The sequence below is a fragment of the Drosophila busckii genome, chromosome X (genome assembly GCF_011750605.1).
Source record: "Drosophila busckii strain San Diego stock center, stock number 13000-0081.31 chromosome X, ASM1175060v1, whole genome shotgun sequence".
Lineage (NCBI taxonomy): Eukaryota > Metazoa > Arthropoda > Insecta > Diptera > Drosophilidae > Drosophila > Drosophila busckii.
In genome coordinates, this window is record NC_046608.1 from 17,104,401 (window position 1) to 17,119,098 (window position 14,698).

At 41.8% G+C, this 14,698-nt stretch overlaps 1 protein-coding gene across 2 annotated transcripts in view; it reads left to right on the forward strand.

Annotated features, from left to right (window-relative positions):
- The first annotated feature begins 8,252 nt into the window (after window positions 1-8,252).
- The window catches only part of LOC108606789 (optomotor-blind protein), a 56,138-nt gene continuing 49,692 nt past the window's right edge, over window positions 8,253-14,698 (forward strand). For both annotated transcript variants that reach the window (XM_017997231.1, XM_033294285.1), the window contains exon 1: window positions 8,253-9,317. In XM_017997231.1, the coding sequence (XP_017852720.1) occupies window positions 8,320-9,317 (998 nt within the window). In that variant the 5' untranslated portion in view covers window positions 8,253-8,319. The remainder of the gene's footprint in view (window positions 9,318-14,698) is intronic.

The window sequence follows — 14,698 nt, forward strand, 5'->3', positions numbered from 1 at the left end:
GCTTGTTAGTGCAACACTTAAGACGCACATGAGATTGAGTAGAAGAAGAAGAAGAAGCAGCAGCCTGGAGTCTGCTGCTCATTGGCAACTTTGTTGTGTAGGCGACTTGGGCAAATCCACTGGCGTCCACTGGCGAGTCGACAAAGTAAGAGTTGCAAGTCTCGTCGCCTGCTGTGGGCGTGTGAGGCAAAGATGAAGGCGTTGGCAAACTTCAAGTGCAGACGAGAAGACAAGACACACACACACACACACACACACGCACACACACACATACAGTTGCAGCAGCATTGCGTTGAGGGCAGTAAACTTCGTCTTTAGACTCAAGAGCGTAGCTCAAACAGACTCATACATATGTATAGCTAACTGTCTGTCTGTCTATGTGTATGCGTGTGTATGTGTGTGTGTGTGTAGGTGGAAAATTGTCAAGTGTTGGTGTCGTTGTCGGTGTGAATTTTGTGTACTTTGGCCACTCCTTTTGAGCTGACGCCAGCTCTTTGCCCACGCCGCCACGCCCCCACGCCGCCCCCTGCTCCTAGTCGCCTTGCTGTCTTGGCCAATCGCTTCTGCAAACACTCGCTCCCTACACAAACACACACACACAGACACACACACAAGCGCTCAGCACAGCAAGCAAAAGTTTTTCACACAAAAAGTGTTGGCTGCCCAGTCGCCGAGCTGCCCGCCCCCCCCCTCGCGCTACGCCTCTGCACCAGCAGCAGCAGCAGCAGCAGCAGCACCACCACCCACTGTTGCTTGCCTTGCGCCATTGCGGAGCGATTATTCATATTGCAGCTTGTGCCTTGGCATCCATTTATCTTGCCACATTGTTGTTGCCCCCGCCAGCAAACTCTGCGCTCTTCTCGCTGCTGCTGCTGCTGCTGTTGCTGTTGTTGTTGTTGTTGCTCGTTTTGCTTGCGGCGCGGCGCGCAAAACGCTTTTGTGTGTTTAATTGCTTGTGAAGAGCACTTTTCAATGGAAAATGCAAAAAAACATGAAAAACAAAAACGAGCGTAAAGCGTAAATCAAGAAGCAGCTGCAGCTGCAAAAAAATAAAGAAAAACAAATGCAACAAACAAAATAAAAAATTTAGTTAAAGCAAACGCCGCTCCACGTCTGCAGAGCTTCAGTTTCAGTTAGCCAACTAAACTCGTCTCGACCATTTGTCACTTTATCACTCACAACTTGCATAACTCCATTTCAAAGTTAGCAGCAATTGAAATAAATTAAAACTATAGCATACCTTGCAGCATGCCAGGACATGCCAGCAGCATACATGTGTGTGTGTGAGCTGGCTGGCTGCTTGCAATTTGAGCAGCAAGTATACGCCACATGGGCGACATGACATTTTTATTTATTAACGATAATTAATCAATTTTATGAGCAATTTTAATGCGTAGCACAGCTTAAACACTCCTTGGTATCCCAATCGAACTGTGGCCAACATGGCTATGGTCAGCAGTCAGTGCTGCGCATTTAGTTATGTATGAAACACAGTTCGATTTAAATGGCAGCCTTTTTTTTTATATAAATACCCAAGCAATATTTTTGTATATTAATAGACAAAGTGCTGGCAATAAGCAGAAGCAAAGAGCAGCGATCGCTATATAAGTTTATTATATATTAAAAACTTAAATATGTAGAAAAGTCAAACAAAGAAAAGTCAAATTATAACACTTTAAAATTAATTATATAAAATGATTCTTATATTATTATATATATTTTATTAAATATTAATATATATTTATTTATATTGTGCTAAGTGCTTAAAATTTAAAAAAAAAAGAGGCTAAATATATTAAATACAAACTTTGGATTTTCGAACTGCTGAACGCGCTTGGCTTGAAAGCTTTTATTATTTTTTTAATATTGTGGCTAAGACTGCAAAATTTCGAAATTTGCAGCACGCTTTGGCTTCAAAATAAAATCCAAATCTAGCGTGTTTCAAAAGAAAAAAGCTTAACTGGCAGCTCTGATGGGCGCTGGGCAGCGACTCTGACTCTGTCTCTGTCTGTCTGAGCGCATTAAACTGGCAGCTATCAGCTTGAAATGCACTTTGTTTTTCACACATTGCCCTAACTGATTAACTTTTGTGTGCGTGTGTGTGCGCGTGTGTGAGTGTGAGCAGCAACAACAATAACAAAGTGCAACAAAAACAATGTTTGGTAGTCGGAGGCAGTAAAGCTGCAGAGTTATGCAAACACACACACACATACAGCTACAGACATGCCACATGTAGCAGACAGTGCATAGCAAACAATGAACAACGAACGAACGAACGAGCGAACGCTGCTTTGCAATAAGCGTCTGCGTCTGTATGTGTATGTGTGTGTGTGTGTTATAGACAGGCGTAAAGTTAATTAAACAATAAATACACACACACATAGACAGGCTGCTGCAGTGTGAGTGAGAGAGAGCGAGCGACTGCAAGCGAGACGGGGCGTTAAAAATGGCGAAAAACTACGGACTACACTTGGCAGCTTGGCGTGAAATTCAACACAACACCAACAAAAGCACACACACACACACACACACACACACAGACGTTGGCAAATTGTAAAACACACACACATAGAGTGAATGCAACTTTGTTGTTGCATATGTGTGCTTACTGTAATTGAGCAATAGCAACAGCAACAGCAACAGCAAAAGCAGCAGCAGCAACATTTACTGCACGCGCAAAAGTAGGCAACGCTTTTTAGCCGCTGTTAACTGTGTGTGCGTCTGGCAGTGTGTGTGTGTGTGACTATGCAAAACGTTACGCTTACTTAGCGCTTAAGTCGCTTTGACGCATTTAATTACTAAATAAATAAAAACGCACAAAAATCTTTGAAAATAAATTCAAGCCAAGCTAACAAAATGGCGTCGACTAAAAGCAACAACAACAATTTGAGCGCAACTCTAATTGGATTTGACTGTGCGCTGCATACAAACTAACGACAAAAATAAAGAAATAAACAAAAAAATACACGAGTGTGTGTGTGTGCGTGTGTGTGTTAGCAACATTTGTCAGCTTGTATAGCCTGAACTTTAGTTATGTAGCCAACGGTCAGTCGACTTCGATTTCCATATAGACTATAAAAGCAGGCGTGCTTTTTGCTTTACACACACACAGACACACACATGCATATATATATATAATTCTTTATATGTAAATATACTCACAAGTATTTCTTATCCAATCGCCTGTGTCTGTAAGTCTTTCTCGCTCTTTCTTTGTCTGCCTGCCTGTGTGTGTGTGTGTGTCTCATGTGGGGTGTCAAGTCAAACACACACACACACACACTAGCATGCATGTGTGTGTGTGTGTGTGTGCAGCAGCTCTATTCAGTCTGTGTCTACATAAGGCTAGACATTTATTATGGCGCCTTTGTTGCCGACTCCTTTGCCACATATGTAAGCAACTTGCTATATAGTCCTCCATCTCTCTATGTATGTATGTGTGCTCGTGTGTTCGTGTGCGTGTCTGTTAACTCACCAAGACTTTGTTAGCATCATGTATGTATGCGTATTTTCTATGTAGATTGTTTTCGACAGCGTGAAATTCCAGTTTATGCTAATTTTATTGATTGCCCTTTCCTTGTTGCCAACATTATGTTTTCTTTTTTCTTTTCTGGCTCCAACTGTTTCGATTTATGTAATTACAACAGTCAGCACACGTGCCCAATTCACTTTTGAATTTATTTTTCATTTAATTGTATTTTTCAAATATAGTTAACAATTATTTGATGTCTTATATCTAAGCAAGTTTTAGCTTTCAAATAAATATTTAGTTAACATTTTCGTACATATTTTGTTTATGTGCTAACAACGTTATTAACATTTTTATTTTTCGAGTTTGATTTTTAAATATTTAAAGCGGTTACATTAATCTACAATAATACAGTTATTATTTTTTAAAAAAAATTGCTTACATATTTTAAATCTTTTGTCAAATTTGTGCTCAAATTTTCCAAAATGTTTTTTACTTTCAATTTTTTTGTACTTTTAATATCAATATAAGAATCTTTTTATTTAGAACTTCAAAATTATTCAAAAATATGCTTAAAAAACTTTCAAAACTTTAATAATTTTTTAATTTAATTTTTAAAAGTCCTAATAACAATTTTTTTGATTTAATATTTCAACTTAAGCTAGATCGTGTTGATTATAGAAAAACAGCAATAAATGAGTTATAAGCTTGCTGCTGAGCTAGAGCTTACCAAAAAATAATGCTCATTATTCACACACACACACACACACGCACACTAACACAGAGACAGACTTAGAGACAGACACATAAACACACGCGCCAGTCAAAGTGTTAACCCATTCGTCGTCACCTTTTTGCCCCCCAACATATTTGGATAATTTAACGCGCTTCGCTTGTAAATTTACAAGCACACACACATACAGAAACACACACACACACACAGACATAAACAGTTAGATATATATGCGTACTTATGCCGGCAACTAAACCATGTTAAGCAAATAAACATGCCAAGCATAGGAGAGCAAGCTGAGCTTAAGAGCGAGCGAGATCGAGCGTCGAGAGAGTAAAAGAGAGAGAGCAAGAGTGAGAGAGTCCCCCACGGGGAAGCAGCCAGTCAAATAAACGCCGTCAAATAAAGTTTTTCAGATAATTATGAGGCAGCAGCCAGCTGCTGCCGCCGCCCAGTGTCTGTTCCCACTGTCTGTCTATTTGCAGTCTGTACGCGTGTGTGTATGTGTGTGTGTGTGTGTGAGGTGTGATAGTGTTGGTGCATGTTTGTGCACATAAACTTTTAATTAGCTACGAAGCGCCAACAAAAAAATTTCTGACGATTTTTCTATGCAGCAGCCGCCTCCACAGTGAGTGAGCGAGAGCGCGCGAGCGAGAGAGCGAGAACGATTTTGCGTTGATTTTGCGGGCACTGTCAGTGTGGTGTAAGCTGCTCAACACACCACAGCAGCATACAATACACGCAAACATAATCAACACACACACACACACACATTGATAGAGAGAAACAGTTTATATGTAAACACAAGTTGCTGGGAGAGTGAGACGCTTGGGGCAGACGCTTGGCTAGGCTGCATTTTGGTTGGTTGTCTTTTAACACCTATGAAGCTTATAGAAAAAACAAACACAAATATTCGAGCAACAACAACAAGACAAATTCAACTGGGCTGCGAAATGAATATTTATAAGCGTTTGATATATATTATATTGATATTATTAGGCTGTTAGGCGATCAGCGCTTAGCTAATTAATATGCAAATTTATATAGTTTGATAGCAATTAGCTTAAGACTTTGGAATGTCCAATAAATTTGTTAACAATAATTAGATTGCTGACTTAGGATTTACTTATTAGTGCTAACTAATCGTCTTTTACTTAACACACGCCTCACAAGCAGCAAGTAGCATAAGAAGAAGAAGAAGAAGCAGCAGCGCAAACACTCTCAGCGCTTTCGGCTGTCGTAACAGCAAAGCAGCATCCTCATTGTCTTTTCTTCACCACGACGCCGCTGCTGTAATTTTTCACACCACAGAGAGACACACACACACACATACGTACGTACGTACGTACATACGTACGTGTGTGCAGAGGCAAAGAAATGTTGTCACCTCTTACAACCACGACGACATCACAAACGAGCGCGAGTCTCCAATGTCTGCCATCTCGCTTACACGCAGGCCCAGCAGCATTTGCTGCTTAGACAGCCAAGAGCGAGAGAGCAAGAGAGAGTTAACATTGACGCCGCTGCCGCCATTGTGAGGTGTGGTGTTAACTAGCTGGCGCGTCGCTCACTCTGCCCATACGTGTGCCTGTGTGTGTGTGTGTGTGTATTTGTGGTAAAACTTGTCACACAAGCTGAGCCAACAACAACAACAGCGCCTGGGCAGAGGCGGGTAGCAAGTTGAACGTCGCCGTCGCTGTCGTCGTTGTCGTTGCGCTTGTCGTCTTCTTCTTGCGCATTGCTGGCACGAGCAGCTCGCTCGCACTCTCGCTGTCGCCATTTGCAGTCGTCGTCACCGTCGCCGTCGCAGTCGCCGTCGTATTGCTTGTGTGTAAAACGTGTGACAAAATACATTTGCGTTGCCGTTTTTGCTTTTTGGCGCCGTTTGCCCGAGCTTCTTTGTCTGCGACTCTCTCTCCATCCATACGTACGTATGTGTGTGTGTGTGTTTGTATTTGTGTATGACTTCTGCTTGAGCTTTTGCCTTTCATTTGCACGCCCCATCAGCTGCTGTCTCGCTCACACCCGCACATTGGGTACTGCTTGTATGTTTGCGCAAAACTTAGCGTCAAGTTTGTCACACACTTTTCGCTACGCTGCCAGCAGCAAATCGTGTTTGCCACTATTTCGAGTTCTTTTTGTTTTTGTTTTTCTTTTTTTTTGGCACTTGCAAAGCGCAGCTTAAGCTGCAGCTTATATAAATGTCTGGCCAAATGCCAATTAGCGCTAAAGATCACACAGCGTGCAGCTGATCGCACTGACTAAGGTCAACTAAAGTCACATGCGCTCTCTTGAGCTTTGCTCTTAATGCAACTTACTCTTGCTTTTTAGATTCTTAGCGGCTGCACATTTATCAGACGCTCAGGCTCAGGCAATATTTAAGCATTGAAGCGTATTTTTCGCTTGCGCGTCATTTGTCAACCCAAAGAGTGCAGAGAGAGAGAGAGAGAGAGAGAGAAAGAGAGTGAGAGCGGGAGAGCCACCCGCGCCAACAGCTTTACTTCTATGATTTACTACAGTCGGTCGGTCGGTCGCCTTGCCTTGGCTTGGGATTTGCTTTTTCCTACATCTTTCGCCTTTTTTATTTCGCTGCTGCTGCTGTCGCTCACATTTTGAGCCATTTTTCTGGCGCGCTGCACTTTTGGTGTCAGCTGCCTTGTTACTTCTAACACGCTTCCACGCTGCTTGTCACACGCCTTAGACGCTGGCGTTGACGTCGCTGCCTTCGCTGGTTGGTTACGCTCAGTTATTGTTGTTGTTGTACACATATGTGTATATTACAAACACACACACACACACATGCAACAAGCAAAAAGCGTCAACTCAACACTTTGGTTTTTGGTTTTCTTATTGGAACCAGAGCTCAGTTTGCTTACGCTCTTTTCGACTCACACACACACACGCACACACAGAGTACCATAGTCTGCCCTGCTCTCTCACACCAGCAGTTGAAGCAGTCGAAGCAGCGACAGCGCGACGCAGCCCAGTTCGACTCACTCGCACGCCCAGCCAAGCCCACAGCAGCAGCGCGAGTGCTCGTTCGTGCGCGCTCTCTTGCTCTCGTGAGCGCGCTCTCGCTCTGGCTCGTACACACGAATACGTTTTAGCAGCAAAAGCAGCGAAGCAGCGCTTGGGCAGCATTGTCGTTGTTGTTCTTCTTCCAGTTTGGAAACGACCGGCGTGCAGTTCGTATCGGCCCATCGTCGTTGTCGTGCCCCGTTGCTGTATTTTCTGTTATCTCTGTTCTGTGTGTACGCTTTCTTGTGTGCGGCACGCTGTGTGTGAAGTTTGTTGTCGTCGTGCCGTTGTCGCTGCCAGCAGCAGCAGCCACCGCCGCCGCCGCAGCCGCTAAACAACAATATACTACTAACTAGTAGTACTAGCTTTATTTAGTTAATACAGCCAAAACCGCACACACAGCCAGTATACAATGTGTGTGGGCGCTTAGCTAAAAACAATTATGAACAACAAAAACAACAACAACAACAAATAGTCTAAACAATAGTCGGCGCAAAGAACTAAGAACTAACTGTAAGCAAGCAAAAGTTTTTCACTTTACAGCAAATAACGCGTCGCGTCGCGTCAAACGCCGCTAACGTCGCCGTCGTCATCGTCGTTTTGCCGCCGCCAAAACAGCAAACAAAACCAAAAAAAAGCAACAACAACAAGCAAGAAATGTGTGTACAAAGCTAAACGGCATTTGTTTTTAATTTTTTTTTTAGCTAGCAAGCAAAAGCGAATTTTTTTTCCGCACACAAATAACAACGCAAAAGCAAAAGTGCAAGCAATAAGAAACAACAGCATATTTGCAAGCGAAGAGAGCGTGGAAGAATAGAGGAGAGAAGAGCAAGCAGTGCAGAAGAGTGTGTAGTGTGTGTGTAAAAAATTTGTTAGTCTAAAAATTGTACCTGCCGAACATAACTGTAACTGCAACTGCAACTGCAACAAGTGCAAAAGCAACAACAACAACAACAACAACAAAAAAAAAATATAAAAGAAGCAAAGCAAAAGCGCATTAAAAACAAATCGAAGCAAAGTTTAAATTATAAAAAACAAATCATAATTTATATAAAACATATTTAATGCTGGACGCACATGTTGATGAAATTGTAATGTAATGAGATACGACGTCCAGGAGCTGCTAATTCATCAGTCTGCTGAGGATCCATTCGCCAGGTTCGCAAATGGGATGGCATATCATCCATTTCTGCAGCTAACGCAAAGACCCACTGACTTCAGCGTCTCCTCGCTGTTGACGGCGGGTAGCAACAACAACAACAGCAGCAACACAAGCAACAACAACAACAACAGTAATTCTAACAGTGCAGCAGCCGCAGCAGCAGCGACGGCAGCTGGTCAAGCTTTGAGCTCGCCAGTCTCCTCGAGCGCTGGCAATTTTCGTGGCTCGCCGTCGCAGCTTTCGCCCCAGAGCAATCACAGCAATCACAACAACAACAACAATAATAATAATAACAACAACAATAATAATAATAATAATATTACAACAAATAATAATAACAACAATAGCAACAGCAGCAGCAAACAGCACTTGACCACCGAACCGCTGAGCGGCAGCCAAGCGACAACGCCGACAGCGACTCCACCGCCAACGGTTGGCGTTGCCACGCCCACTTCATTACCCGCGCATCATTCGCCCAGCGTAGCGCTGCCAGCGGCTCCACCACCACCGTCTGGAGCGTCATTGCATCCGCCACCACCGCAGCAGCAGCAGCAGCAGCACTTGGCCCAGCAGCAGCAACAGCAGCAACCACCGCCGCCGCCATATTTTCCGGCCGCTGCGCTAGCCGCACTGGCCGGCAGTCCGGCGGGGCCGCATCATCCGGGCTTATATAGTGCTGGTGGGTTGCGCTTTCCGCCGCATCCAGCGCATCCGCACGCTCATCATCCGCTGGGCACCGCCTACACCACCGCCGAGGACGTGGTGCTTGCCTCCGCCGTAGCGCATCAGCTGCATCCGGCCATGCGGCCACTGCGTGCTCTTCAGCCCGAGGACGATGGCGTCGTCGATGATCCCAAGGTCACGCTCGAGGGCAAGGACCTGTGGGAGAAGTTCCACAAGCTCGGCACCGAGATGGTCATCACCAAAAGCGGCAGGTAAGCGCATCCCAAACGCCCCGTCTCCATTTCATTTCCATTTAATGCCCCCACCTTTCGTTACTCGACTGAAGGTCAATGCAGTGCCCTCAGCTCAGCTGAGCAGCAGCTGCTCCTTGCCAAGAGCCAAGAGCGCTCTGCCTCTGCTACTTGAGCACGTGTGCCGTCTCAAGTCTTCACATCACGCCCACACTGGGCCACACGCTGCGGGAAAAGTAGGTGAAAGAACGCACTTTACAATCATTCTGACTAGACTCGAGTGTAAGGAGAGAGAGAGCGAGAGGGAGAGGGAGAGAGAGCGCGAGAGAGTGCCCATCATCCTCTTCGTCTGGTTGACATTCAAGTTGCGTTCGGGCGTGAAAATGCGTTTCAAGCTTCACACCTACTCTGCTTACAAGTGTGCTTCCAAGTCATTCAAGAATTCACACAGCCCAGCGGCGTCAGCAAAACTTTCAAGTGAATCACACACAAATTATGAATGAATAGAAATTATTCAAAATGCTGTCCCCAAGTGCAACGAAAAATACGCTAAAGTTATTAGAGAGCAATGAAATAAAAGTTTCTTTAATAAAAATTCAATAGTTATGTACTCTATACAAACTCAGAGCTAGCTAAATATTTATTTTAATATTTGGCTAAAATAGTTCCTATTTGAGTCTGCAGAAATAATTTAAATGCAGCAAAATTCAAAAATAAGCTAATAATATATAGAGCATACATTGAAAAATGTATTTCCGATATTTATTAAATTAAATATATTTAGATTTAGGCTAGAGATATTCAAGTTCGTTTTAAAAATATTGCATTTATTAAAAAATAGCCAAGAATAAACTTCCTCTAACGGAATTCTATGTAGAGAATACATTGAAAAATTTATATACGATATTTCTTACATTATATATATTTAGACTTGGGCTAGCGATATTTCAGTTATCGAATTTATTTTAAAATAGAATAGAGAATAGAGAATAAAACTTCCTCTAAGGCATTTCTATATAGAGATTATTAAATTAAATATATTTAGACTTAGGCTATCGATATTCCTGTTCGTTTTAAAAATATCGAATTTATTAAAAAAGAATAAACTTCCTCTAACGAATAGAATTCTTCTTTCATTTAAAAAATTAAATAAATACTTCTAATCTAATTCATGTCTACACTCAAAATTTTGCAACAATCAATATTCAATAGTTATGTTTTCTATTTAGAGAATATATATATACATATATAATGATGTCTAGCTGAGATTAACAGTATTTTTGGTCAATCTTCAAAATGATTCATTTAAAAAAAAATAGCTAATTTATTAAAAAATACGCAAAAGCCATCAAATTAACTAGATGCCAATAAAAATTAGTAAGAATTCCTGTTTTAAAACAGACTTATAATAATTAAAGTCTGCATAAAAAATGAAAATGAATAAAAATTTTATAGTTACGTTTTCTCTAAATGGATTGATAAACAAAGAAATACATATTCAAATGAAATTTGAAACGAAATGTTTAAATTTATGATGCAAAACTTTACAATTGATTCAAATGATTCAGTTACTTGTAAAGTGCTGTGTTTAAATTAAATTATTGTTTGAGAGTTGAAAGAAATTGCAACTCAATTATTTTTTTTTTTTTGTGAGTGAGTGAAAAAAGTTTAGCGAACTTTTTGTTTTGTGGTTTTTGTTGCTGCATCTATTTTCACACTTATGCGCTGAATGATTCATTCAATGCAAATTGAATTAGTTGCCTACAAAGCGCTTAAATCCCCAGCCAGCGGGGCAGTGGGGAGAAGTGGGAGTGGTGGGAGTCTGGCGGGTGTTGCAACAAAAACTGCTAAACAAATATTTGCAAATAGTTTTGCCAAAGCGTCAAAAAGTTTGAGTGTTGGCTGCGTCTGCAACGCGTCTGGGCCACGCCCACACGCCCCAAAACGCACACACACCATTGACGCGCCCAAACAACAACAACAACAACAACGAGGAGAGCAGCAGCTCTCTCAGTTTATAAATATGCAACTGGCATTTTCGCATTTACAGTTCTGTGTGTTGCTAAAAAGTTTTGCTCGAAATTTTTGTTTTTCATTTTGCACATTGCTCGTTGTTGTTGTTGTTGCTGCTGCTGCTGCTGGGCGCCTAATCCTTAAGCTCATTAGCAATGCGGTGCTCAAGTGTGAAACTAAACCAAGTGCCCATCCATAAGCATAAACAACTTGAATTTGCAAGCAGCAGCAGCAGCAGCAGCAGAGCACGTGAGTGCGAGTGAGAGCGAGCGACTTGCCACATTTCCGGCTAACAAAATTCCATGCTAGCACTTTGCAAGTTCATTCGCATACACATACGTGCCACGCCCACAATTTGGCGGATTATAAGCGCGCGCGTGCAAATGAGTTTAGGCCCCCAGCCCCAGCCCCCCACTCAGCCGCAAGCAAACAGAAGCTGAATGCTGCAAAAGTGTTGCGCCCAACATGCAATTGTTGCACCCCCCCTAACCCTTCCCCACCCCCTCTCACGCTCTTAACTCTGAATATATTTGGCATCGTGTATTGCAGTCATTTGAGTGGCTTGTAAAAGTTTTAAGTACTCGTTCGTTTGTTCTACGAGCCACACAGCTTTCACATGTGTGTGCTTGCAACTTGCAACTTTTTGTTGCACGCCACGTTCTGCTGCCTCGGTGTGGCAGGCAGGCAGGCAGGCAGGCATTGCATGCTAAAGGCATTGAGACGTTGCGGCGGCAGCAGCAGCGAGGCCGTGCAACAACATTGTTGCAAGCGACGCGCCCACTTTGCCGCCCACTCTCTCGCCATTGTTCTAAGCTCAGCGACATGCTCTCCAAGCACAAGTGCGAAAATAACAACAACAACAACAACAACAAGAACAACAACAATTGCAATAACAGTCTTAGTTGCTACCGCTTGTTGCACCCTCATCATCATCAATGTCAAAATTATTGTTTTTTATTATTGCCCAGCAGCAATCGGTTGCAAGTTGCAACAACCAACTCGCCGCAATTCATAAGTATTTTGTAAGCTCTCGCTCTTGCGGCGATTTAAATAAATTGCCATGCCCACAATTCATTGCTGACTAATTCATAACTCTACTATATGCCGAATTTCCGACAAAGCAAAAAATAAGTGAGTGCTGTCGTTAATCCAATTGGAAAAAGGCTAAAGCGACAACACTGCTGCCAATTTGAAAATATTTTTAGTTTTATTTATTTATATTTTTAAAGAATTTGAATTCTGCAATACAATTGCTGCTGCTTTTTAAATATAATAATATTTATTCAAAATGTTATTATTCATAGCCTAATGCTATATAATCAATTTTCTGCTGCAATTACCATATAATTTTGATTACACTTTAGCTTATTCTAACTTCTCTATAGCTTAACTGATTGTTAGGGCCGCTTAGTGTAATTCTAATAAGATTATATATAGAAAAGACTAAAATGTAGAAGCTTGAACTTGAATGCTGGGAATTTTTAGTTCAGTCAATTTCTTTTTGACTCATGACTCATGGTGAGTGCAAAATAATTCAGTAATTTGCATATTCAAAAAGAATTTACTTCGGCTCTTCATTCAATTGCTCTAGTTGGAGCAGCATTCATTCATTAATTCAATAGTTCTAGTTGGACCAGCATTCATTCATTAATGTGAACTGTTTTTAACAACTATTTTGAATGTAGAGTTACAAAAAATATTCAAACTGAAGTCACACAAGTTATTTAATTAAATTTTCAGTTAGGTTTTCTTAATTCATAAATAGTTATATTTGTATCGAATTTCGAATACACTTAAAAAAAAATGTAAGCAGCAGCTGCAAATTCACTTGCCCCACGAATCAAACAAAAATAAGTGAATCTCTCATTCGAATTTATTTGATTTGGCGTAAGAGCAAAGAGAAAGAGGCGAGGAGACTTCAGTCTGGCAATTTAACGCTTCAGGCCTGACAAAGTCAAAACCAATCAGAGCTTGGCACAGCAGCTGTAACTGTGTGTGTGTGTCTCTCTGTGTTTGTGTGTGTGGCACAGTGTGATGCGACTGACTGTTGATTCAATTAGCGCAAACGCATTTGAATCTTGTGATTCGTATTTTGTATTTAATTTGATTTTTCCTCCTCGGACTTTTTACGATTCAAGCGACAACATGTCGCTGACAATTAAAGCGCCAAAGCGAATTGCGTGAAATGTTATGGCTTTTATTTATTGTTGTTGTTACTTTTTGTTGTTGTTGCCTTTGACTTATCAATTAATTGGAATTGCTGCCTAAGCGCAAATAAATAAACGCGGCGACGACTGCTGCGCTTTTTGCTCTCAACGCCGCTTGACGACACTTGAGAGCGCGTGAAAGTGCCAAAAAAAGCAAAAAAAAAAAAAAAAGGAAAAATGGGAAAATTATTTATATGTATAAATAAACACGCAGCGCGCTGAGCGTTGGGGCTATAAAATTTATATAAATGTGGCTTTGATTTGGCAGCGAGCCTATATAGTTAGCAGCTAGAGTGTGTGTATACTTTTATGGTATAGTGTGCATTTAATTCGTGCGTTAATGTGCTCGACAAATGTTTAATGACATGGCCCGACATGCCGCCCCCCCTCCCAGGCACAAAGCCGCTGGTGGGCGGGGTCAACACCGCCTGTCAAAGTTCACTTCTTTAATTTTCATAAATAAAAATACAAAACTACAAATTGTTGCCCCTCCCCCCCGCCCGCGTTTTGGGTAAATATTCAGCTGACGGCAAAACCCAAACCCCAAACCCAAAATCCAACCCCACCTCAATTAAATGGGCGTCACTCTAGCTAACTGTAAAAAAAAAGAAATGAAAGAAAGCACAAAGTTTATTATAAACTTTTTTTTATTTTTTTCTTGCTAGTTCCGGGGTCATTAGCGTGATTGGGGGGTGGCTTGGGTGGTTGGCTGGGCATTTTTCATAATTGCATTCGAAAAATTCAAGCTAAAAGACAATTACCAATGTGCTAAGTTGACGAATGCGTGGGTGCGCACATCCTGTGGAATCCTTTCATACACACAGACACACACACACGCACACACACAGCCAGCTGTGCTCTAATCATAGCCAGCAAATTGGCCAACTAATTTTAGCATTTTGTTGGACATAGCCTAAGAGCTCGACAATTTTGGTCGCATAAAAAATGCATAATACACGTAATTGCAAAGCTCTCTGGACTGGACTGGACGGTTGCAACGTTGCAGGATGCATCGTCCTCGTCCTTAGCCACGTCAATTGTCGCTAGCTGAAAAATGCATGTGTCTCGGGCAATTTGTGCGTAATTTGTTGTCAAATTGATTCCAAATGTAATCGAGCCTCTATAAATATTGCTAATTGTGCAAATGCATTAAATATTCTCCGGCTACCGTTGTCCGTTGTC